Genomic DNA, 26,993 nt, shown 5'->3' with positions numbered 1-26,993 from the left:
TTTTGTCAACAAATCCCATATAAAATCTAAACCAGTAATGAATACATCTAGAAACCCTGGGACGAGGTGTAATAAAGGAGTCTGACTGAAGAAAGGGTGAAATTCATGGTCGTCTCCCCACCACACTGAACTTTTTAAACACTGGATGTTGGTTCAGGTTCCAGTCTGCAGCTGAATGCTGACCTTGTTGATGCTGCTGCTCATCAAATCATCAAATGGTGCAGACTCTGTAACTTTTACTCTCAGGCTCAACACTCTGGAAAAGGGGTTGTGCCGTGTCTGGACGCCAATTTAACCAGCTGCTGATTCCACATTTAAACTGGAGATTTACAGGAGCTCTGACTCACAGTGAATGTAATTTTAAGGAAAAATCTTCTGAATGACTGGCTTCTGCTTTCATCGTTCTGCCTGGCAAACTCTTTCAACCTCACCTGTGAGCCTCCAGCCTCTCCTCCTGTATCTCCTTCTGCATCTCTACTATCGTCACCTGACAACAACAATCATCAGTTTTGATGATACGGTTAAAGAGGAAAAAAACTAGTTTCACAATTATCATGAGTATGGATGTATAAAATCACATTTGTAATTCAAGGTTTTATTGTGTTTTCCCCTAAATCTTTCATTCTTGGTGTTTTTTTAAACAGTTACTGCATTTCAAAAATAAAAATAATCAAAAGTGTATCTCTTTGGCATTAAATATAAGCTTTTTTTTTTTTTTTTTTTTTAAATCTCTGCATTGTTGAGGTTCTACAGTTACAATAATAACTAGAAAATTTCCTCTGGGGAAATTCTGAAAGGGCCACGGGGGCTACTGCCGGTGTGTGTACACTATGATGAGATTCTTCAGAGATTACAAACTATGCCCTTTAACCTCAAAATACGTGTGTGTGTGTGTGTTTGAAGCATGTGTATGCATGTGTGAGGAGTGTGCGTGCTTACGCGAATATGTGTGTGTGTGTATCTGTAACTGTAATCACATCAATGATCAAAGGCAATCAGATCAAAGCAATCAACAGAATTAACCGATACCTGTTAATGACAGAGTGACAGCAGCCAGAGGTGGACTGGAATTTCTGGCCTCGAACAGAAAGCATTTTTGGCAAAACCATAATACCTATCATTGATCCGACTTCACTTTGAGCGTCCTGAGTTCTTCCTGAACGTCTACATATGTGTTTTTTTTAAGAAAAATTAAAAAATAGCTTTGTTAGAGCGATCTATAAAAACTGTTTCATCTCCCTTCTTTTAGAAATCTCCCTGCGTTTTTAATATGGGAGCCAATGAGGCTGTTGGTGCATGTTGGTGGTGCATCTGTGCGTCTTACGCCCAAACTATAACTCTGACAGCTTTACCAGAGGATTGTGAGGGAGAAGACAAATTTTTCTACGTTTCTATGTATCAATTATTTCTGTAGAGTGGAATTTGCGGCCTGGAGTGCAGTTTTCAAATTTATTTTTTGACAGTTTTTTCTCTCCCTCTACACTCTGGCGATGATGTCACACACTGTGACACGAACATTCCGTGCAATACACACCCATTATAATCTCAGAATTTCTCCAAAAATGATCATGGCCATTGAACAGGGATTGATAAAAAACTATATGACCTATCGAAACGTGGATTAATACACCGATACACAAGACTTGTGTCTACTGTTTAAAGTTTAAATGGAGTCTCTAGGTGACATTATGCCGGAGAAGTAGACGTTTAAATATCTCCAATCATTGTTCTTTTTCGCTCGTCCCATTCATTTCAATGCAAAATTTTGGGCAGTTTTTCGCGACTTACATCGCGAAAAATTCGTATTCTGTAGAGAAAAGTAATAGCACACCGATCCCGATCAAACCGCACGTTTTGATATATAATTTGTCCTGCAGCTCTTCAAGTTGTAGGACTAGTAGCGGGACGAAATTGCGTCCGGAAGAGGAAGAAGAAGAAATCCACAGTATAACAGTCGTGCTTGGTGCGATTGCCCTGAGGCCCTAGCTAGAAAATTTCCTCTAGGGAAATAGTGAAAGGGCCATGGGGGCTACTGCTGGTGTGTGTACACTATGATGAGATTCTTCAGAGATTTATAACAATTAATACTAGTAATGTTATGATACTATATAATATACAAGGAGCACAGCTACAACAAGCATTCCTTTACAAGTATTTATTTATACAGCAACCTATGACCTTTAACCTCAAAATGTGTGTGTGTGTGTGTGTGTGTGTGTGTGTGTGTGTGTGCGTGTGTGTGTTTGAAGCACGTGTATCTGGAGGAGTGTGCGTGTATCTGTAACTGCAATCACAGCAAAGATCAAAGGCAATCAGAGCAGAGCAATCAACAGAATTAACTGCCACCTGTTGAATGTCCCGGAACAGTGACAGCAGCCAGAGGTGGACAGACTGGAATTTCTGGCCTCGAACAGAAAGCATTTTTGGCAAAACCATAATACCTATCATTGATCCGACTTCACTTTGAGCATCCTGAGTTCTTCCTGAACGTTTACATATGGGTTTTTATTAAGAAAAATGAAAAAACAGCTTTGTTAGAGCGATCCAAAAAAACTGTTTACTTCTCCCTTTTTCAGAAATCTTCCTGCGTTTTTAATATGGGAGCCAATGAGGCTGTTGGTGTGTGTTGGTGGCGCATCAGTGCGTCCTACGCCCAAACTATAACTCTGACAGTTCCTCGACACCACCGTTCCTCGGGGAGAACTCCAACACAGCGGCGCTCAGCCGGGGGCTTGTGAGTATCCCCACACCCGCCCGCCGCCTCTCACCCTGGACAACTCCGGGAAAGGAGAGAGTCCAGCCTCTCTCCAGGAGTTTGGAGCTCAAGCTATGTGTGGAGGTGAGCCCAACTATTTCTAGCTGGTAACGCTCCACCTCCCGCACAAGCTCGGGCTCCTTCCCCGCCAGCGAGGTGACGTTCCACCTCCCCAGAGCCAATGGACCCGGGGGTCAGCACGCCCAGATTCCCGTCTTTGCCTGCCGCCCGACTCTCTGCGCACCTGACCCATATGCCTGACTCTGCAGGTGGTGGGCCCACAGGTCGGTGGGTCCACGGGCTACTGCCCGTGGGGATGTGGTCTTGGAGACTTCCTGGGCCCGGGGGACTAGGCGGCAATCAATATGTGTTGTGTGTGAGTCTGAGTGTGTGTTTGTGTGCGTGCATGACTAAATGCGTGTGTGTGCATGTTTGTGTATGTATACTTACAGATGTGTATGTGGGGGAGGGAGGGGTGGGTTTGTCATTTTTATTGTTCGTTTTTATTCTTATTTTTTTGTAAAGCACTTTGTGTTGCATTTTTATGTATGAAAAGTGCTATATAAATAAAGTTTGATTTGATAAAGTTTGAACTGATCACCACCTGGTGGTGAGTTGGATCAGGTGGCGGGGGAGGATGCTGGACAGACCTGGCAACCCCAAACGTGTAGTGAGGGTGAACTGGGAACGTCTAGCGGAGGCCCCTGTCTGCGGGATCTTTAACTCACGCCTCCGGAAGAATTTCTCCAGCATCCCGGGTGAGGCTGGGGACATGGAGTCCTAATGGGCCATGTTCAACATGTTCAAAGCCTCAATTGTTGATGAGGCTGGTAGGAGCTGTCGCCTGAAGGCCGTCGGTGCCTGTTGTGGCGGCAACCCAAGAACCTGCTGGTGGACACCAGGTCTTGGCTGGCTGACGGGTCTCCGGAAGCAGCGGGCAGGTACCGTTCGGCCAGAAGGGCTGCAGCTGCGGCTGTCGCTGTGAAGCAAAAACTCGGGTATGGGAGGAATTCGAGGAGGCCATGGAGGAGGATTTTCGGTCGGCCTCAAAGAGGTTCTGGAAAACCGTCGGGCAACTCAGGAAGGGAAAGCAGGGCCCCCCCCCCCAAATTAATAAAATGGCAATCTTGAACGTGAAATCAACAGTGCTAATATTATTTTATCGTAATATTAGAAAAACTTTCACCGTATTTATTAAGGTAAAGTTCTGGCAACCACAGCTGCTGGTTTTTTACCGTAAAAACAACAGTTTTTTTACAGTGTAATTAAGCCAACTGGATTCATTAGTTTTGCACAGATTGACAGAAATACTATATTTATATAATTTATTTAAATACTCTCTGTATTTGGTTATTAAATAATTACTTTTTTTATTAATTGCATTTTTATTTTTATAGAAAAAAAAGCAGAGTTGGGTGTGTTGTAAAAATAAAAAAAAGCGTCTTTACAAGTAAATTCAAAAGGTTTTACTGGCCTGACTCATAATAAGGTTATATTTAGGCTCATATTTAGTTTATCTCAGTTGTTTTCTGGTGATCTGGACTGAATTGTTTCATCTTATAATAATGTGTCTTTACTTTAACAGGATGTACATGTTGAATGTTGAACACACAGATAGGGGCGTGTGCTGCCTGCTTCCTCTTTCTACTGATGTTAACCTCAAATGACTTGTGTCATGTGACATTTCTGCACTTTGTTGCTGCCCAGAGTTGAATATTCACCACCGGATCAGACTCAAGGCTTCTGCATTAAAAAGCCACTGAAAGGAGGACGTACTGGGAGCACTGGAATTACTGGAGTACTGGACACCACTTCAACTGCTGCTGATTTCACATTATAAACAGGACAATTAGAGGAGCTGCAATTCAAAGTAAATAAATCTTTCAACTTTCTTGACGGACCAACTCCCTTGTTTGTGTGCTGTGTTTTCAGCTTCACTCTGAGAGAAAATGGCTTCCAGATCAGAGGAGGATCTCACTTGTCCTGTTTGTCAGGAGATCTTTAAGAACCCTGTTGTTCTGTTGTGTAGCCACAGCTTCTGTAAAAACTGTTTGCAGGAATGGTGGACAGAGAAACTGATACACGAGTGTCCAGTTTGTAAGGAAATACATTTATTTAGTGATACACCTTGTAACCTGGCGTTAAAGAACCTGTGTGAGACGTTTTTACTGGAGAGAGATCAGAGAGCTTCAGAGCCTCTCTGCAGTCTGCACTCTGAGAAACTCAAACTCTTCTGTCTGGACCATCAGCAGCCAGTTTGTGTCATCTGCAGAGACTCAAAGACACACAACAACCACAGATTCAGACCCATCGATGAAGCTGCACAGGATCACAAAGAGGAGCTCCAGAAATCCCTGAAGCCCTTACAGGAGAAACTGGAGCTCTTTGGACAAGTTAAAGGAAACTGTGATCAAACAGCAGAACACATTAAGGTCCAGGCCCGACACACAGAGAGGCAGATTAAGGAGCAGTTTAAGAAGCTTCACCAGTTTCTACAAGAGGAAGAGGAGGCCATGATCTCTGCTCTGAGGGAGGAAGAGGAGCAGAAGAGTCAGGTGATGAAGGAGAAGATTGATGCTCTGAGCAGAGAGATAGCAGCTCTTTCAGACACAATCAGAGCCACAGAGGAGGAGCTGAGAGCTGAACACGTCTCATTCCTGCAGAACTACAAGGCTGCAGTGGAAAGAGTCCAGCAGCGCCCCCTGCTGGAGGATCCACAGCTGCTCTCAGGAGCTCTGATAGATGTGGCCAAACACCTGGGCAACCTGACCTTCAACATCTGGAACAAGATGAAGGAGATGGTCTCCTACACTCCTCTGATTCTGGATCCAAACACTGCTAATCCAGAACTCATCCTGTCTGAAGATCTGACCAGTGTGAGATTTGGAGAGAAACAGAAGCTTCCTGACAATCCAGAGAGATTTGATGACCACCCCGCTGTCCTGAGTTCTGAGGGCTTTAACTCTGGGACTCACAGCTGGGATGTTGAGGTTACATATGATGGACTCTGGTCCATAGGTGTGGTGAAGGAGTCTGTCTGGAGAAAGGGTAAAATACCAACTGGCTACTGGGTGATTGTCTTCTTTGATGGAAAACTCAAGGCATACTCCCGACCACACTTTGGAAAAGTCCTCTCAGTGGAGAAGAGGCCACAGAGGATCAGAGTTCATCTGGACTTTGACAAAGGAAAACTGTCATTCTTTGATTCTGATACAAACACACACATACACACCTTCACACACACTTTCACTGAGAGACTGTTTCCATATATTGCCACCAAGAATCAACTGAAGATATTACCAGAGACGGTCTCTGTCACAGTGGGACAGCACACAGTCCCTTCATCAAGCTCAAGGCTTTGATTTTAGCTGGGAATGCAGCATTTTATTTCAAGAGTAAAACTTCTCAGAAATGTCGACGTTTGGCATCTCAGTGATACTAAACATAGAATTATATGCATAAAATATATAACTATATGGGTTTCTGCCACAGGAAAGATCAACAATCTGTAATATGATTTCTTAGAGTTCTTTTGTTGTATTTTTTCTTTTTGGGATCATTTTGTGTTGATATGTCACATTTTTATACTACGTACTAATTGTAAACAGTGTGTGCTATATATTAATCTTCATGGTAAACTGTTTCTGCAGTTAGTACACAAGAAATGAACAGCCTTCACTGTTTTATACTAACAGCAAATAACAGGAACAACTAGCAACAACACACAACAATCAAATTATGACTTTGGAAATCTACAATCAATCAAACGTAATAACAGTTAAATGTTTTTCTATGTGCTGATTTAAGTATATTTTTAACCTTTCACAGTTTCTGTTTCCACTGTAACAATAACAACTATGTTGATACTAAAAAAATAATGTGATGATAATGAGACAAAGGTGGAAGTTTTATTATCTATGTTCTGTTTTAACTGAGTTACTCTGAGAAAAAGTAAAATGTGAAATGTGTCAATCAGGAACTGATGGGAAGAAAATAAGGAAGAAGACGATGATGATGATTCTGATAATAGGGAAACCATTATTAGCATGAATATTATTTTCTTCCTTACATTAAATGTTAGCTAATGTTACATGTATATTTAGCCGTTTGATTTAAGGGAATATAAATCATTTTAGAATATTATATATTTCTATCTTATCTTGTTTTATGGGCAATTGCTAATTTTATTGTTCAGAGTTTTGATTTTATTCTGCACTGTTAATCAATTTGTAAAACGACTTAATTTTAAACAGTGAAGACTTCAGGTTTATTTTTTAATTCACTGTAAGTTACTCTGTCAGGGAAAAGCAGATGTGTAAACTGTATATAACTGATTACATGTTATCTTCTCTTTGTATTCTGAAACCTACTGGAGATGATTATTAATTGTTGTTTGGAAATATAAAAACTAATAAAGGTTTGATGATTAGAAATAAAATGGTGTTTGTCAAAACATTATTTTCCTCATGAAAATGTGTCCACAGGTTGAGTTAAAACTCAATTATTTTGTAGTTAAGCACAGTTTAAATGTTTGTTGCTAATATGCTGCCACAGAAAATGACAGAGGCAGAGAGTTGTTGTAGTTTTTGAATATTGGTTTTGACCGGTTATGTTTAAAAAAAAAATTATAATTAAATTTTTTCGACTTTATTCTCGTAATGAATTCAATATTTTCAAATAATGTTCTTGTGATTAATTCAATATTTTCGACTTTATTCTCGTAATTAATTAAATATTTTCGACTTCATTCTCGTAACTAATTAAAATTTTCCGACTTTCTTCTGGTAATTAATTACATTTTTTTGACTTTATTGTTGTAATTAATTAAATATTTCCGACTTTATTGTTGTAATTAATTCAATATTTACGACTTTAATATCGATATTACTTTTTTTTTTTTCTAAATGTGGCCCTAATACTTCGTCGTAAAAGAATATTCGTCAATAGAAAATATATTTTTCAATATATATATATATATATATATATATATATATATATTAGAAGCTAAAATCCCGTTTGTCTACATTTTGGCTCTAATTTATATCCGGGTACGTTGAAGGGGCGATCCTGGTTTGAGCCAAAATGGCGTCGTTTACCCTTTAAACCAGAACCCAATCAAATTCATGGAATTCTCTTTCTATCCAATCAGAATCCACTTGGGGGGCGGGACCAGCGGGGCCGGGAGGAGCTGTTTTTGGGGTGTTGTGAACTCGTTCAGATATCCTCAGTGGGAGCTGTCGGGACCGACCCGTTTCACCGTTTTCTGTCCGCTGATCCGCTCCGATTCACCGCCGAGCCAGCCGCCGCCATGCCGGGGATAGAGAAGCTGCCGATCGAGGAGACGCTGGAGGACAGCCCGCAGGTAACAGCTCCAGCTAGCTTCTGTTAGCTCCAGTTAGCATGCTAACCGCTAACGGCCCAGCTAATCAAAGCTGGTCCGGCCAGCTGTTCCTCAGACTGGGACTGATAAAGTGATCAGCTGTTGGGGGGGTCGGTCCACATGTCAACACTCAGAGTGTCTTTACACTGATATAAAGCCGTTAAATGAGCAGCTACTTCCGTAGCCCCTTTGATTAGCTCCTCACACTGATACCTGTTCATCTTCGAGTCATCCTGCTGCTTCATGTTGTTGTGGAGCAGAAAGCTGCAGCTGCGCCTCTCCAGATCAGCTTAATGTCTCCAATCAGTGCTGCAGCAAGCCCAGGGCAAACACCTGCTGTGACGTCACTGGCTGGGGGCGTGGCCAGAGGGTGATGCACCTGACATGTTCAATATTTAAGTAGAGGGGTAAATACAGGTTTTTGGTCAATAATTTCAGAAAGTGAAACTCAGATAGATTATATAGATTCATTACACATAGAGTGAAATATTTCAAGCCCTTTTTTCTTGTAATTTTGATGATTCTGGCTTAGAGAGAAAACACAACACTCAGTGTCTCAGAAAATTAGAATATTACATAAGATCAATAAAAAAAGGATATTTTAAACACAAATGTGATGCTTCTGAAAGTCTGTTCATTTCTCTCCATCAAGACTTGGTTGGGCTCCTTTTGAATCATGAATTAGTGCATTAATACTTGGTGCATGGAGGAGATCAGATACAGCACCATGTTGCTTTTATAGCAGCCTTCAGCTCATCTGGTGTCTCTCACCTTCCTCTTGACAACAGCCCATAGACTCCTATGGGGAGATTGCTGGCCAGTCCAGCCCAATAACACCAATAAGCAGCTTTTGGTACCTTTGCCAGTGTGGGCAGGTGCCAAGAAACCAGCAGCATCTCCAAAGAGCTGCTGGAAGCATGAAGACTCTAAAATGTCCTGCTAGATGGACTTCCTCATCTCTTCCTCCTCCTCCTCCTCCTCCTCCTCCTCCTCCTCCTCCTCCTCCTCCTCCCCCTCCTCCTCCCCCTCCTCCTCTAAAATGTCCTGCTATGGCTGCTATGTTGACTGTGGTCTTCAGAAAACCCAGTGGACCACCAGCAGCAGAGGACATGGCCCCAGACCACCACTGACCCAGGACCAGCACATTACACTCACCAGCTATATTCTACTTTTATACTGAGACACTGAGTTTAGTGTTTTTATTCTCTCTGAGCCAGAATCATCAAAATTAGAAGAAAAACAGGCTTGAAATATTTCACTCTGTGTGTAATGAATCGATATAATGTATGAGTTTCACTTTCTGAAATGATTGACAATAAATATTGAACTTTTTCAAGATATTCTAATTTTTTTAGATGTACCTGTGTAAAAAAAAAAAAAAGAGACAAAATGACCAAAAATAGATGCAAAAATGACCCAAAAAGACACAGAAATTACTAAAAAGACACAAAAATGACCAAAAAAAGACCAAGAGAAAAAATTACAAATTAAAATTACCAAGAGACACAACATAACAAAGAAAATACATAAAATGACCAAAATGGAAATAATGGAGTATCTAAAGTACAATACTGGAGTAAATGTACTTTGTTACATTCCACCACTAGATAATTCTGTAAATATTATAAATGCCACCTGTGATTAGACAACAACAGCCTTCAGGAAAACACCAGAATAAAAAATGATGTTGATTTAATTTCTCATAAAGACAAACAGGGTGAGAACGACTGACAGACAAGCTTGCTGGAGAGTAGAAACACACCTTGAGAACAGTTTTCTCTGTGGACAGGGACAGGTGTGGCTTTACATAGATAGGTGTGTGTGTGTGTGTGTGTGTGTGTGTTTGGTTATTGGCAGTGGCACAGAAGATAATTTGGGGCCATAAAGGTGACGAGGTTTTAATGATTAACATTTTATTCTTTTATTTCCTTTTTTTTTTAACTCTAACTCTGTTTTTAGATTGAGTTTTATTTACTATTTTATTGTTTTTAGTATTTTATGGTTTTCATTGTTTTTATTTATTACTATATTTGTGTATGATTTTTATTGTATTTTAATAACTGTTGTTTTTAAATGTCTCTAAATAAACTTTGACTTTATTTCTTGTTGTGTGTGCAGACTCGCTCTCTGCTGGGAGTGTTTGAGGAGGACACTGCAGCCATGTCCAACTACTGCACACAGCTCTACCAGGCCATGCAGAGGATTTATGATGCACAGGTACACACACACACACACACACACACACACACACACGTGCATGGTTCACAGGTGTAGTGCCATTAGCGTTGCAGGCCTCTGCAGCTCCTCCAGAATTCAGCTGCTCCGTCTGCAGTCTTCCCCAAATTTTCCACTGGTTAACAGTGGCTGCACGGATTTGTGTAAATTTTTCCGTAGAGGAGGCGTGGCTTACGATGGTCCAGAGCCGTTTATTGGGCGCTACGAATGTCTATCATAGCGTCTGTACTTAGCTCTTAGCCAATCGTATCAGTTCTACCAGATGACGTATGTAGAGAGACAGAAGGCGACTGATGTTTACATGATGGCACCGAACGATTATTGCCGTTTGTGCAAAATATATATGAAGGAAGAAGGAGACTGCACATATTCACACTCTTCAGACAGATATTTTCCTCCATCAAGGCGATCAATGGCGAGACGACTACAACGACCGGGGTCTGGCTAAAGCCCATTAGTTTAGCCGCTAACGGGGCTAGTTGGTAGATTAAGCTTTTGCCAAATCCTGTTTCTCAGCGAGGCTAAAACATCCTTTTTGGTGATAAAACAGGAGAGTAAAGCCAAACGTTGTTGTTCCTTTAAAATAAACTTTGTCTCTAAACTATCTAGAACTCTGTCTACAGCTAGATCCAAAGAGAGCTTGGCGTCTGCTGCAGCCATGTTGGATCCGTAAGAAAACTGCAAAACTACAAGCTTCCGTCTGTCCAATAGTACGCGTCATCGTCTCGCCGTCCCTCCCCGTTCTGTGATTGGATACTAAAAGCAGGGCTAAGAATCGCCATGGACACCATGCCGCCTTGCAGTTCAAAAGGAAATTGAGCGTGCAAGACAGCATGGGTAAACCCAGGCTAGGGCATCTCTGCTCTGCTTCAGCCAAACAGCTGGCGACTCCCACCCAGTGTGAGTCAACTCTCCTCAAAACCTCCTCCAGACTTTTCTCTGTCTTGGCACCTAAATGGTGGAAGGAGCTCCCCACTGACATCAGGACCTCAGACAGCCTGGACATCTTCCGCCAGGCTGCAGACCTACCTCTGAGACATGACCTCCGTTAAGTCATATATATATATTAAAAAAAACAAAAAAATCCTCTACTCTTGTGTTACAACCCAGTGTGAGTCTAGGGGTAAGTGAATGTAACACAACGCCGGTGTACTCAGGCAAATAAAGACATTTATTGGTTAAAAGCAAACGGTATCAAGAAGCAACGGAAAGAGAACCTTCTTCAGGCTGGTAACTTAATACAGAGTGAGGCAGTGAACAAAGGGCTGAGGGTGGCACCAACTCATAAAACAAACAAACTAAACCAGTCTTCCTACCTCTGTTTCCTCCACATTATCTTTATATTCAAACACAACAAAGGAAAAAACTCTGGCTGACTACTAGCCTGGCTAACACCAGACTAATCACAAATGAGATCTAGTCTGGAGACCACCTATTCATCGATATATCGAGCACGCAAGGCAGTATGGTATGGTCGCTAATTTAATCTACACAAACAAAAATACGTAAGTGCAAGCTCCCATAAACTAGTGAACCTAACAAATAATCTACGTGTAGTGCGAAAAAATGTGAAAAAGAAAAGCTAAATCTAATGCCCAGTAAAAACAACGACCACAATCCTAGTGCCTCGAAATGCCTCGAAATGAACACACAGGGCTCTTAAAGACATACAAAGACAAAAGAAGGACCTCCCCAGCTACGTGAAGCGGCTCTTAATGCTACGCTGGAGGCAGGGCGGCAGGTGATTGGTCACCTGACCGATACAGCAGAAGAGGGCGGAGCCAGGGCAACACTACGGCCTGCTGGCGGCATCTGACGGAGGTGTTTCCCAGCAGGGATTCTCTCTGACGGAGCTGAGAGAACAAAACACACACACTGTACCCCGGATAACTCTTCTACTCTTCTCTTCTTTAACATATATAACTCCTGTAGCAGTTACAGTTGGCTCTTAAAGTTCTGTTCTGACTTGGTTCCTGTGGTCTGAGGCTAGTACCATCAGGTTGAATCACTTATTGTAAGTCGCTTTGGACTAAAGCGTCAGCTAAATGACATGTAATGTAATATAATGAACAGACAGAACATTAATAAATCTCCAGCTGTTTCTGTCCTGTTTTCTCTTTCAGAATGAACTGAGTGCTGCGACTCACCTGACCTCCAGACTGCTGAAGGAGTACGACAAACAGGTGAGTCCAGACACACCAGACACACCAGTTACAGACTAGAACCTCTCCAGTCTGTCTAAGGAACGTCTTTACATTTATTCCTAATTTCTGGAATTACTGTGGGCATGGGGCATTTCTTGGAGTCAGAAATGAGTAAACGTTTAGTCTGTTTTTACGTCCATCTGATACTACAGTAAACCACTGAGAAACATTTTGGTAGAATTCTTTTTAGGGGTTTGCACCTGACTGTTATACTGGTTGCAAAACACAAGTCACACAGTGAAAAAGAGCAGTTGGCTGCATCTTTTTTTTATTTTTTATTGTTGCTGGGCCACATAATAAACCGTCCTCTAAATTAATCAGATTAGACAATAAGAAAAAAAAACACAAATGAGGTCAGCTGTTTTTCTGCTCTGAGGGTTTTAACTCCAGGTGGTCAGTCAGCAGTGAACAACCAACTGAAAGCTTGTTGTTCCTTATAAACAATCACAAAAAATGTTCCAGGCTGCTAAAACACATTCTGTCTGTTTTGGGGCCTTATAATAATATATATATATCCCTTATAATAATATATATATCCCTTATAATAATATATATAATCCCTTATAATAATATATATATATCCCTTATAATAATATATATAATCCCTTATAATAATATATATATCCCTTACAATAATATATATAATCCCTTATAATAATATATATAATCCCTGATAATAATATATATAATCCCTTATAATAATATATATATCCCTTATAATAATATATATAATCCCTTACAATAATATATATAATCCCTTATAATAATATATATAATCCCTGATAATAATATATATATCCGTTATAATAATATATATAATCCCTTATAATAATATATATCAGCCTGAAAGCACAAGCTGCCATACAGTTGAACAATAAACAGTCTTTCTATCACCAACCACAGACATATAAAACTCACCACTGTGGCCTTTTAACACTCACCACTTCCTCATTATGCTCTCTGTCAGCATTATAGAGTCAGCAGCCACTAATGTTAAAACATTAGAGCTCTTTACATGTAAACTATCATCTGACCTTTGACCCCAGCAGCCGTATGAATCCAGCCTCTAGATCAGGGGTCGGCAACCTGCAGCAAAATTACACAAAATGAAACGTTTATTTCTTTAAATTGATCATCAATCAATCATTGGTGCAGGCACGAAGATATTTGTATTCTTCAATTGTAAAAATGTTTTAAAAACGTTTTAGTGAGCCAAAATGTGCTTCATGACTTATGAAAGTCTACGAGTCACTGCCATAAACTCAAAATTTTGCCAAATTCAAGTCTAGTTTAGAGTTTTTCTAGCTTTTTGATTCCAAATCTCCAGAAATATTTCTTCGGTTTCCAGCCTCTCGTTTGCACCAAGTTTATATTAGTGTTAGGATCTTTCATTAATTTCGCTGTGAATTTTTGTTTTCAAATTCAGTTAGTTTTAATGAGTTTTTAGAGTGAGTTTGCTGGTTTTAGTTTAGTTTTTATTAGTGTTAGTTTTTTAGTAATGGGGTATTTGTTGGGTGCCAGATTCAAAAAAGGTCACAGTAAATTTTGCCTTTATTTCCTTTTATTATCCATCTCAGCCCCAATAAGGTTGTTAACTCTTACAAAGACGGAAAAATGACATTTTCACTATAATTTTAGTTAGTTTTAGTTAGTTTTGTAACCACAAAATACAGTTTCAGTTAGTTATCGTTTTCTTAAAAACTCTCTTTTTATTTTATTTCAGTTAACGAAAATGTTTTTTCAATTCTAGTTTTTGTTATTTCGTTAGTTTTTGTTAACTATAATAACCTTGATTTGCACTTTGGTCCTCACTGCATGCTGACAAAATCCTATAAATAAATGCTCATTATGACCTGTTAGAATAAAAATAAAACAGCCTACTAACTCTAAATTAACTTACCAACATTACTAAGGCTCAAAATAAGGTTTGTGGCTCCACTCCGACTGTTTTTATTTCTTTCTTTTTAGTAAAGGTTGCCGTCCCCTGATCTAGGGGCTGTCAAAGAAAATATAGTGGAGATAAAATGTTCATTGTGCAGCGTTCTGTTTAGCAATGATGCTTTAACTTTGATTTTAATTTCCTCTCCAGCTCTGTAAAACCCCAAACTGACTCTCAGCCAGACTTTAGTTCACTTTGAGCCACAACGACAAAGATGGAAATAGAGCCAATATTTCTATAAGTCAATGAGGAGTCATTTTAAATGACTGTGATCTCAACTTTGCCCAAAAATAATCCAGATTTTTGCCATAATTGACGACACAATATTACGATTCTGTCCCGATCACGACAGATTTGTGATTATTTTTCCTTTTCAACATTCAACCAGAACGTTTGTCTGTGACGAGGTTTTCCCAGAATCCTCTGCAGCTGATTGATTGTGATGATTATTTTGTGCAGCAGGAACATTTCTCCTGTCAGGAGTCGATCTGATGGCTCCTCTGTGTTTCTGCTGTGTGCAGCGTTTCCCTCTAGGGGGCGACGACGAGGTGATGAGCTCCACCCTGCAGCAGTTCGCTAAAGTCATCGACGAGGTGAGAAACACACACACACACACACACACACACACACACACACACACACACACACACCAGGGCTGGATTCACAAACGATTTTTATGAAAAAAATGCTTCTTAAGGGCCACTTTTTAAAAAAAAAACTTTGCTCTTTGCTCTCATTTAAGAAGATTTTGTATTCATGAGTAAATTCTGATCTTTTCTTTAGTTTTGTTTCCTCAGATAGAACTTGAGAACAAATGAAGATTATTGGAAACAAAGTTCTTAGATTTCTTCACAACTTTAAGAGAAAAACCCTCAGCAGTCTAAAGTCTTGATATATATTTACTTAAACAAATCTGTTTGACATTTATTTGATTTCTTTAATATTTAGTTTAGACAATGTGGTAACAAATATTGTTCATTGAAGTTGATCAGAGAGATATTATTCTGGCTGTTGACAGTTATAATGTAAATGTCCTTTCAGTCTGTGTGACATGTGACCCAAAAAAAGACACAAAATGACACAAAAAAAGACACAAAATGACACAAAAAAAGACACAAAATGACAAAAAAAAAAGACACAAAATGATCCAAAAAAAGACACAAAATGACCCAAAAAAAGACACAAAATTACCCAAAAAAAGACACAAAATGACCAAAAAAAAAGACACAAAATGACCCAAAAAAAGACACAAACGGACACAAAAAAAGACACAAACTGACCAAAAAGAGACACATAATTACAAAAAAAGACACAAAATTACTAAAAAAAAAAAGACACAACATGACAGAAAAAAACTAAATTACTTAAAAAAGACACAAAATGACCCAAAAAGTTGGCCAGAGTAGTTTTTTTGTGAATGTATCACATAAATCTTATTCTGGCAGTTGACATATAATGTAAATGTTCATAGGACAGTAGGACAAGTTACTGAAACCACACAAATGATCTTAAGTTAAAAATCTAAGAACTTCTTAAGTGAGAAAACCGAGAAGTTTCTCAGACATCAACAATTCTTGAGAAACAAATGGTGAATAGCATTTTAGAACATTCTTAGGAACATCTTGTGTTTTTTCTAAAGTTTTATCTGAAGAACAGTTTTGTGAATCCGGCCCCAGAGCTCCAGCAGACTGAGATCTTTACCTGACCTCCTCTCCTCCTCTCCTCCTCTCCTCCTCTCCTCCTCTCCTCCTCTCCTCCTCTCCTCCTCTCTCTGCAGCTGAGTTCCTGTCACGCCGTCTTGTCCACGCAGCTGGCAGACGCCATGATGTTTCCCATCACGCAGTTCAAAGAGAGAGACCTGAAGGGTAGGAAACACTCTGAGGACCTCTGGCTCTAACAGGACCTGGGTTAATGCTGACTGATGCTACCTGTGCTGTAGTTATTCATCCATCGGTCTATTTTTACGTTTAAATAAATCATTTTTATCTTATCTCTGAGTTAGGGCTGGGCCATCTGGCCCTTAAAGATTATCACCATATTTTAGGGTATTTTTGCGATAACGATATTACAAAATACCTTAAAATATATAGAAAATATGATTTCTGACCCCTTTACTAATACTGGCTCTCTGCGGTCAGTAGCCTATTAATCATGTGTTTATATTCAAGCAAACGAACAACAACAACCACAACTACCGTTATTTATTGTGTTATTACATTTGTGGGAGGTTATTACAATATTAGAAGTTGAAGATATTCACTTCCCTGCAAACGTAATAATTATGACATTTGTGGGAAATCTCGTGTTACGTTTGTAGTGGCAGCAGCTGTTACGTTTGTGGAAAATGTATAACGTTTGTGGGATTATTGCATAAAAAGCTGCAGATTTTTATTACTTTTGTGGTTTATTACGTTTGTGGTTTATAGGGTTGTCACCATACTAAAATGTTCAACTCGATACCGATACTCAGGAAAATATTCGATACTCGATAGCATTTTCGATACCACCAGGATAAAAACAAAGACCCCAAAATGTAACAGAAATATTTTTAACAACAAGAAAAATGCAACATGTTAAAATGAACAGAACCACAGGTTAAATATTTATAATAAAAACTGCAACTATGATAACAAGCTTCAGGTCTGAGGTAGTGCAAAAAATAAATAAATAAATAAATACAATAAACAATAACAACTAGAACAATATTTTGGATGCTGTGTGTTGCTGTTTGGTTGCAGGTCGACTCTTCTCTGCTTCATTCTGGGACTTCGAGAGAGAAAATAACACTTTTCAGTCTCCAACATTTATGTAAACTTATTATCGATACTTTTGAAAATGAGTATCGTATCCAGATAAAACGTTTTAGTATCGATACTTTTTTGAGTATCGATACTTTTGACAATCCTAGTGGTTTATTACTTTAGTGGTTTATTACGTTTGTGGGCGTTATTACATTCTCGGGCGTTACATGCCACTACATCAAAAAGTAGGAATGTTGTCAATATCATGATATGCATTTAAAAAAAAAAATCTACCGGTATAATCGTGAACGATACAATATGGCACACCCCTAGTGTGCATGTCTTTATACACACTGGAGTATGTATAAAAACATACAAAAAAGACACAAAATGACAGAAAAAACACTAAATTACTTTAAAAAGACACAAAATTACTAAAAAAAGACACCAAATGACAGAAAAAACACTAAATTACAAAAAAAAGACACAAAATTACAGAAAAAAACTAAATTACTTAAAAAAGAAACAAAATGACCAAAAAAAGACACAAAATGATTTAAAAAAGACACAAAATTATTTTTAAAAATGTATAAAAACACAGCGATTCATTGAATAATTGATCTCTAAGGTTCTAGATGCTCCAGTTAGCAGCTCTCCTCCCAACAGCCATCACTCATAGAACCACTGATGTTGGTGATGAAGTCAGTGGTTCCAGTTCTCCCTGAAGCTGTTGGATCAGATTCAGCTCAGAGCACAACTTCTTCCTCAACAAGCGTCTTTTTATGAGGCATCGTCATGTTGAAACAGAAAAGTTTCTCTCAGTTTGATCACTCTGTGGTCTGAAACAACAGATATCCAGCACCACCAATAGATCATATTTTAGCTCATTAGCTTCTAAGTCTACACCTAGCTAATAATAATAATAATAATAATAATAATGTTTTTGTGTGTCTGCAGAGATCCTCACGTTGAAAGAAGTCTTCCAGATATCCAGTGATGGTGAGTCACTGCTGCTACTTCTGCCTGCAATTAATATTCTTTTTTCCTTTTTTCTTTTCTTTTTCCCGTCTCAGCTGCAAAAACTGTGAATATTACTGCAACAGTTATGTTTGAAGCTATGCCGTGCACATATTTTTTATCTTTATGTATTTTATATTTTCCACCTTATTAATCATTATTCTTGGGCTTCATACTTACTATTTGAATCACCTTACAACTCTTCTTGCTCTGTAAACATTCAGTTTATAACAGGGGTCTCAAACTCTAATTACCTGGGGGCCGCTGGAGGGAGTATCAAGATGACCAAAAAAGGCACAAAGTTACAAAAAAAAAGACACAAAATGACCGAAAAAGGCACAAAATTACAAAAAAAAGACACAAAATGACAGAAAAAAACGAAATTACTTAAAAAAGACACAAAATGACAAAAAAAAAGACACAAAATGACTGAAAAAACACTAAATTACTTTAAAAAGACACAAAATGACAAAAAAATGACACAAAATTACTAAAAAAGGACACAAAATGACCAAAAAAGACACAAAATAAAAAAAAAGACACAAAATAAAAAAAGACACAAAATGACTGAAAAAACACTAAATTACTAAAAAAAAAAGACACAAAATTACCAAAAAAGGCACAAAATTACAGAAAAGACACAAAATTACTTTAAAAAGACACAAAATGACAAAAAAAGACACAAAATGACTGAAAAAAAGACACAAAATTATTTAAAAAAGACACAAAATTATTTAAAAAAAAGACACAAAAAAATACCAAAACAGTAATTAAAGGGACCTTCCACACACAACACGGTAAAGTGCCATTCATATAAAACTCACATTAAACTTTCATATCAAGGTGGGGGCCACAAAATATCGTCACGAGGGCCACAATTGGCCCACGGGCCGCCAGTTTGAGACCCATGGTTTATAATAATCAGAGAAAAGTCCTCACAGACGAGAAGCTCCAACATAGAAATGCTGTTTTTATTTCAGAATTTCCAAATCAAATGATTGTTCTTGAAGAAGTGATTATGGTTTATTGAAGTGTGGAGGACAGTTTGTCCCAATTAGACTGAAAACAAGATAAAAACTAACAGCTGAAGCTTCACATTGTGAAGTAACACTTCTTCTAAAAGAACAAAACGTGCAGATCTCAGTGTGTGTGTGTCTGCACGACGCTGCTGCCTCCAGGTTTCCTGAACGTTTAACTGCACTTAAAGGAAGTTTTCAGCCTGTTTTAATGTTACTGAGTGTTGAAAAGCTGTTCTGCCAGCCGTCAGTCTCACCTTCAGGTTTCTGTCTCAGATCACGACGTCGCCATCAACAGATTCAGCCGCCTGTCCAAACGGAGAGACAACGACAAGGTGAGGAACAACATCAGTCAGTTCTTTAACTAGAAAATGTAACAACAAACCTCCTGATAACTCTTTCTGTATCAGACCTTTATTTTGAAGTCATTTCCGGGGAAGTTTCCCTAAAAGAAGGTTTTGATTTCTGAAGTAAACGATCCGTTTAATTGTCTTCAGACACATTTTGCTCTGACAGAAACACTCGAGGTTACATAAGCAATTCATTTTAATGAAATAAGATGAGCAGAAATGATTAGAAATAAACCAATAACAACATCTGGATCATCATATCTGGTTTTAACATGTTTTGAGTAAATCCCTGATCATTTTTTAAATATTTTTTTAGTAGAATTAGTGATAATAAAAGTGATTGTTGTGTGAGGAAGCAGCTGCAGAATCTCTCCTTTATTCCTGCAGCTGCTTCAAGTTTCTGCAGGTTTATAAATTAACTTAAAGCTGCAGCTTCCTGAGAGAAACAGATATAATGTTTCTAAAGTTTATGATATTATCTCAGTATGTGATATTATATCAGTATATGATACCACTGATGGTGTTGCGTGTTGCGTGCTGTTTGTTGCGAGTTGTGCCTTTTGTGTTGTGTGTTGTGCGTTGTGCGTTGTGCGTTGTGTGTTGTGCTTTGTTTGTCGTGCGTTGTGTGTTGTGCATTGTGTGTTGCTGTGTGTAACGTGTTGTGTTGTGCGTTGTGTGTTGTGCGTTGTGCGTTGTGTGTTGTGTGTTGCGTTGTGCGTTGTGTGTTGTGCGTTGTGTGTTGTGTGTTGCGTTGTGCGTTGTGTGTTGTGCGTTGTGTGTAACGTGTTGTGTGTTGTTGTGTGTAACGTGTTGTGTGTTGTTGTGTGTAACGTGTTGTGTGTTGTGTGTTGTTGTGTGTAACGTGTTGTGTGTTGTGTGTTGTTGTGTGTAACGTGTTGTGTTGTGTGTTGTTGTGTGTAACGTGTTGTGTTGTGTGTTGTTGTGTGTAACGTTGTGTGTTGTGTGTTGTTGTGTGTAACGTGTTGTGTTGTGTGTTGTGTGTTGTTGTGTGTAACGTGTTGTGTGTTGTTGTGTGTAACGTGTTGTGTTGTGTGTTGTGTGTTGTTGTGTGTAACGTGTTGTGTTGTGTTGTGTGTTGTGTGTTGTTGTGTGTAACGTGTTGTGTTGTGTGTTGTGTGTTGTTGTGTGTAACGTGTTGTGTTGTGTGTTGTGTGTTGTTGTGTGTAACGTGTTGTGTGTTGTTGTGTGTAACGTGTTGTGTTGTGTGTTGTGTGTAACGTGTTGTGTTGTGTGTTGTGTGTTGTTGTGTGTAACGTGTTGTGTGTTGTGTGTGTAACGTGTTGTGTTGTGTGTTGTGTGTTGTTGTGTGTAACGTGTTGTGTGTTGTGTGTGTAACGTGTTGTGTGTTGTTGCAGCTGCGTGCGGAGGCGGTGGAGGACGTCTACACCTCCCGTAAGAAGCAGCACCAGACCATGATGCACTACTTCTGCTCCCTGAACACGCTGCAGTACAAGAAGAAGACGGCGCTGCTGGAGCCGCTGCTGGGATACATGCAGGCTCAGGTACACACACACACACACACACACACACACACACTCACGCACACGCACACGCACACGCACACGCACACACACACACACACAGGAAGTCTTTATCTGTGTTTGTTGTGCAGATCAGTTTCTTTAAGCTGGGCTCAGAGAACCTGACCCAGCAGTGGGAGGACTTCCTGGGAACCATCGGAACCAGCGTCCAGAAGTAAGAACCACCTGAGAACCAAACCGCCCAATCAGGGTTTATCTCTCTTCTTCTGTTTGTTTTTAACGTACGAGTTGTTAAATAGTTGTTGTGTTTGTGGTGGTTAGTGTGCGTCGGGAGATGGAGGAGGAGGTGGGCCAGATGCAGCTGACCATCCAGGAGATGGAGCGGTCATGTGACCCGCTCTACGCACCATGTGACCCCGACCCCGCCCACTCACCTGTCTGCCGCAACCTGACCAGGAAACAGGGCTACCTGCACATCCGCAAGTAGGACACACACACACACACACACACACACAAAACATAAACAAATATATATGTGTGTGTAATAAACATATTTTAACACTTTTAATTTCATGTTCACACTAAAGCTCCCATGTGTAGAATTGTACCAAATGTGAACTCTTTTAAATTATCTAGTTTTCTGCATTAATTTGTCCTAAAATGAGATCTGAGCGACAGTCTAGACCAGGGGTCTCAAACTCAGATTACCTGGGGGCCGCTGGAGGCAGTAAAATGACCAAAAAAAGACACAAAATTACAAAAAAAAAGACACAAAATGACCAAAAAAGAAACAAAATTACCAAAAAAGACACACAATTATTAAAAAAGGCACAATTATTTTTTAAAAAGACACAAAATTACCAAAAAAAGTAATTAAAGGGACCTTCTACACACAACACGGTAAAGTGCCATTCATATAAAACTCACATTAAACTTTCATATCAAGGTGGGGGCCACAAAATATCGCCACGAGGGCCACAATTGGGCCGCGGGCCGCAAGTTTGAGACCCCTGATGTAGAGTGTTGATTTTATGATGTTTTTATTTGTATATATGCATATTTTATTTGGTGCGTGCAATACATTTTCTTTATTTTATTTCATTCTATTTTAAATTTATTTTATCTTAATGTATTTTACTGTTTATTGTTTACTTCATCTCTTTGTGTTGTGTTGTCTATTTATTGTTGTGCAGCACTTTGTAAACCTTGTTTGTTAAACTTGTGCTCTATAAATAAAGTGGATTTGGTCTCCAAGGTGTTAACGTGTCTCCTGTGTCCTCAGTAAGACGGGGCTGGTGTCGTCGTCCTGGGAGCGTCAGTACTTCTTCACTCAGGGCGGGAATCTGATGCAGCAGGCGCGCGGCGAGGTGGCGGGCGGGCTGGTCACCGACCTGGACAACTGCTCCGTCATGGCGGTGGACAGCGACGACCGCCGCTTCTGCTTCCAGGTCACGTCCTTCGATGGCAAGAAGTAAGAAGTCTTCTAATGGGAGGAAATATGAGCCACCAGGAACTGAATTAGAGTCATTTATGTCTGAATTTGAGTTGCTTTACTTGAATAATTGCATTAAAAAACGGAATTAGAATCGCATAGTTTGAATTTGTATTGTTATATTTGAATCATTGCATTGAGAAACTGAATCTGAATTGTAGTTTGAAATTTAATTTATTAGTTTGGAACTGAACATTCAGTTCTCACAATTCAATTTAAATTTTCAAATTCAGTTTTTTTATGCAATTATTCAAGTTAACCCATTGAGACCTGAAACGCCTGTAAAACCTCTGGGTGATTTTAAAATCAGCCCCTAAAACCTGAAGTTTTTCTGTAAATTCAACAGAAGTGTCAACTCTTCCTACTAAATAATAGATTTTTCAGCCTCTGTAGCAGATAGAAATTAAATTCATAAAGTATCTGAGAGCTTATACAAATACTACAGAACGACGTGTCCGCTTTCCAGGCTTCAATGGGTTAAGCAATTCAAATATAAATAATTCAAATTCAGTTTCTGGTGGCACATATTTCAGCCCATAACTTCTGTCCCTTTTTAATGATTATATTAGAGTATAAATGCCACATCAGTAGCCATTTTAAAAAAAAGATTAAAAACAGAAAAACAAAAAATCTTTTTTCAACAGCATTCGGTTGAACTGTGTGTGTGTGTGTGTGTGTGTGTGTGTGTGTGTGTGTGTGTGTGTGTGGTTGTGGGAGTGGGTGCACATGTGTGAGTAAGTAAGTGTGTATGTGGTATATAGCATAGCATAGCATAGCATAGCTTGTCTACCTGCACTCTTCAATTAATTCGTAATTGATTTTTTTTCAATTGTTTGTTTGTTTTTCTTTTGTTTTGTTTTGTTTTTTAACTGTAATTATGTATATCCATTGTGAAGCACATTGAGTCTGCCTTCTGCATGAAATGCGCTCTATAAATAAAGTTGAATTGAAAAATTGAATTGAACTTTATTAAGACGTTGTCCTGGTTGTGTGTGTCAGAGTGGTGACGCTGCAGGCGGAGAGCAGGAGAGACTGCGAGGAGGTAAAAGGTTTATTTCCTCATGTGATCTGTTCAGTTTTAGCTGCTCTGTTCTCTCTCTTCACTCTTCTCTGCTGCTTCCTCCTCCAGTGGATCTCCACCATCAACAACATCTCCAAAAGGATCTACCTGAGTGAGAACGCAGAGGTCAGAACTCACCACCTTCACTTTTATTAATCTGCTCACAGATCAGGGTGAACAAAGCCAGAAGCTCTTTTTATGAGTCTGCTTTCTGACCTCAACAAAACAAAACATTTCTACGGTCGTCGCTGATCCACAGTTCCACATAACTTTAACTGTAATAACACGAAAAGCTGCTTAAGACACAGAATCAAATCAATCAAATCAAAATGACTTTATTTATCCCCGAGGGGAAATTCAGTTAGTCTGTTAGCTCTGGAAGAATTAGATCTTTGAATCTCTCCGTTGCAGGACGGAGAGATTCAAAGAGCCGTCGACTGCTGTGTTTTTTTTTTTTTTTTTTTAATTTGACATATTTTTGGGGGATCATTTTACATATTTTTTGGGGTAATTTTACATATTTTTAGGGTAATTTTACATATTTTTTTGGCTAATTTAACATATTATTTAGGGTAATTTTACATATTTTTGGGGGTTATTTTACATATTTTTGGGGGATAATTTTACGTATTTTTGTGGGTAATTTTACATATTTTTTAGGGTAATTTAACATATTTTTTTGGCTAATTTAACATATTTTTTGGAGTAATTTTACATATTTTTTGGCAAATTTTACATATTTTTTTGGGGTAATTTAACATATTTTTTTGGGCTAATTTCACATATTTTTTGGCTAATTTTACATATTTTTTGGGGGTAATTTTACATATTTTTTTGGGTAATTTAACATATTTTTTGGCTAATTTTACATATTTTTTGGGGTAACTTAAGAACGACATAAAATAACAGATAGCGTCTTTAGGGAACATTTATTTGACGTCTTCTTTGAGTCCCTTCACTAACACAGAGGTTTATGACAGTTACTGCAACTCAACTCAACTTTATTTGTAAATCACTTTAAAACAACCACAGCAGCAACAAAGTGCTGTACATAAACAAACAGAAGACACAATAAAATAAATACAACAGGAATAAACACTAAAATATATAGTTTCATTACTTTTTAGAAAAACAATTTAAAAAACAATATAAATCCAGGGGGCGACCCAGATGTTTGGGCCTCCCTTGTGGCGATCTGTCTCACGGTCTTTATAAAGAGTTCGTGTTTGACGTGTTTGTCGTCCTGTTGCTAGGAGCTGGCGGCCAGAGTGAACCAATCAGCTCTGGAGGCCGTGACGCCGTCGCCGTCCTTCCAGCAGAGACACGAGAGCATGAGACCCAGCAGGTGTGGTAAACAAACACATCATTCACACACAAGGTTATAATAGTTTTGAATTTTTCATTAGTTTTAGTTTTAATTTCGTTGTGAATTTTTGTTTTCAAATTCAGTTCGTTTTAATGAGTTTTTAGAGTGAGTTTGCTAGTTTTAGTTTAGTTTCTATTAGTTTTAGTGTTAGTTTTAGTTTTTTTGTAATGGGTATGTGCCTTCATTTCCTTTGGTTTATCATCTCAGCCCTAATAAGGTTATTAACTCTTACAGTTCTGGGTGTTTTGTATTTTGGTTGGAGTGTAAACATCCCAGTCTCAGTAAACATATTTACCATGTGTTCCTGCATGTTGAAATAGAAACACTGAGTTATGTATGAAAAAAGTTGACAAAGACGAAAACGAAGGACATTTTCACTATAATTTTTATAATTTTATAATTATATAATTTTATAACCACAAAATACAGTTTCAGTTAGTTATCGTTTTTTTTTAAAGTTTAAAAACTTGTTTTTATTTTTATTCCAGTTAACAAAAATGTTTTATCAATTTTAGTTTATTTTGTTAGTTTTCGTTAACTATCATAAACTTGATTCACACACAACACGGAGCTGCAAACTGTGACCGACAACCTCGATATGATGACAGTCAGATTTCTGTGGGTAAACTGGACCTGCACCAGTAAGACCGTCTTTCTCTCTCTGTCCCAGTAAAGGGCGTGTGGGGCGAGCGAGCAGCATCAGCTCGGTGGGCTCCGAGCCGTCGCCCGCCCTCTCCGTGCTCTCATTGGACGCCCTGGTTGCCCCGGAAACACCCATCCAGTTCGACATCATCTCCCCCGTCAGCGAGGAGAACTCAGGGCAGAGCAAGACGGCCTCACAGACCGGCAGGTGTGTGTGTGTGTGTGTGTGTGTGTGTGTGTGTGTGTGTGTGCACGTGCATGTTTTAGTGACGTTCAGGGGACCTTTGCCTAAAAACACTGACCTTATTGGGACCAGTACTCCTCATGGGGACCAAAGACCAATCCTAGTATGGCAAAGTGTAATTTTTGAGCTTGTGATATAGGGTTGGGGGTAAGGTTTGAATTATGGATGGTTGTTGGAAGACACATCTCGATTATCTATAACGTTAACGATCAATTAATCAATTAATCGCTATGTTTTTATACATAATCCAGTATGTATAAAAACATGCATACATGTGCAAAATAAAAGATATATATATATGTGCGTTTCTAACCCACTGGGTACTTTTTTCTTTTTTACGGTCTCTGCATTTTACATACCGTTGACTCTTTTATTTGATGATTTTATTTGTAATGCACTTTACATTAAAGGAAATCTCAAAGTGCTACAGGTTGAAAGCATAAGAGTCAAGTTATAAAAAGGATAAAACAGAAGAAAAAGTATACATATATACATACATACACAATCTAAAAACCATGTGGACGGGAGGAACCAAAGGTTTTACAGGAAAGGAAAGTTTTTAGTCCTTTTTTAAAGGATTCTATGGACTGTGGTGCCTTCAGGGCGTTCCACAGTAAATGTCTCTCTGAAAACTCATGACAGAGACTGATCAATGATAAATATTGGCTTTTTCTCATCAACTCAGTGTGTTTGTCCACAGAAGGAGTAATCCGTTCGGAGAGTCAGGAGACGGCACATCAGAGGACAGTGAAGGTACCGTCTGTCTGTCTGTCTGTCTGTCTGTCTGTCTGTCTGTCTGTCTCTCTGTCTGTCTGTCTGTCTGTCTGTCTGTCTGTCTGTCTGTCTGTCTGTCTGTCTGTCTGTCTGTCTGTCTCTCTCTCTGTCTGTCTGTCTGTCTGTCTCTCTGTCTGTCTCTCTCTCTGTCTGTCTGTCTGTCTGTCTGTCTGTCTGTCTGTCTGTCTCTCTGTCTGTCTGTCTCTCTCTCTCTCTCTCTGTCTCTCTCTCTCTCTGTCTGTCTGTCTGTCTGTCTGTCTGTCTGTCTGTCTGTCT

At 39.0% G+C, this 26,993-nt stretch overlaps 2 protein-coding genes across 2 annotated transcripts in view; both read left to right on the top strand.

The window, feature by feature from the left end:
- The first annotated feature begins 4,704 nt into the window (after positions 1 to 4,704).
- On the top strand, positions 4,705 to 6,862 carry LOC131968431 (nuclear factor 7, ovary-like). The gene has a single exon (XM_059329309.1). It carries the CDS (start codon positions 4,705 to 4,707, stop codon positions 6,115 to 6,117), a length of 1,413 nt encoding a protein of 470 aa, XP_059185292.1. The 3' UTR covers positions 6,118 to 6,862.
- Positions 6,863 to 7,959: 1,097 nt separating this feature from the next.
- Positions 7,960 to 26,993, top strand: part of appl1 (adaptor protein, phosphotyrosine interaction, PH domain and leucine zipper containing 1) — a 24,423-nt gene continuing 5,389 nt past the window's right edge. Inside the window, exons 1-16 of the mRNA XM_059329307.1 lie at positions 7,960 to 8,117; positions 10,254 to 10,352; positions 12,494 to 12,553; positions 15,035 to 15,106; positions 16,291 to 16,378; positions 18,212 to 18,253; positions 19,564 to 19,622; positions 21,014 to 21,160; positions 21,271 to 21,353; positions 21,461 to 21,622; positions 22,422 to 22,610; positions 23,631 to 23,673; positions 23,761 to 23,817; positions 24,945 to 25,036; positions 25,728 to 25,907; positions 26,644 to 26,696. Of these exons, the coding sequence (XP_059185290.1) occupies positions 8,064 to 8,117; positions 10,254 to 10,352; positions 12,494 to 12,553; positions 15,035 to 15,106; positions 16,291 to 16,378; positions 18,212 to 18,253; positions 19,564 to 19,622; positions 21,014 to 21,160; positions 21,271 to 21,353; positions 21,461 to 21,622; positions 22,422 to 22,610; positions 23,631 to 23,673; positions 23,761 to 23,817; positions 24,945 to 25,036; positions 25,728 to 25,907; positions 26,644 to 26,696 (1,480 nt within the window). The 5' untranslated portion in view covers positions 7,960 to 8,063. The remainder of the gene's footprint in view (positions 8,118 to 10,253; positions 10,353 to 12,493; positions 12,554 to 15,034; positions 15,107 to 16,290; positions 16,379 to 18,211; positions 18,254 to 19,563; positions 19,623 to 21,013; positions 21,161 to 21,270; positions 21,354 to 21,460; positions 21,623 to 22,421; positions 22,611 to 23,630; positions 23,674 to 23,760; positions 23,818 to 24,944; positions 25,037 to 25,727; positions 25,908 to 26,643; positions 26,697 to 26,993) is intronic.

Source organism: Centropristis striata, chromosome 3 (genome assembly GCF_030273125.1).
Source record: "Centropristis striata isolate RG_2023a ecotype Rhode Island chromosome 3, C.striata_1.0, whole genome shotgun sequence".
Taxonomy (NCBI): domain Eukaryota; kingdom Metazoa; phylum Chordata; class Actinopteri; order Perciformes; family Serranidae; genus Centropristis; species Centropristis striata.
This window is presented reverse-complemented; position numbering and strand designations above follow the sequence as displayed.

Bases quoted from the DNA above. Each gene is read 5' to 3' on its own strand.
- LOC131968431 (XM_059329309.1), top strand. From the start codon at position 4,705: ATGGCTTCCAGATCAGAGGAGGATCTCACTTGTCCTGTTTGTCAGGAG.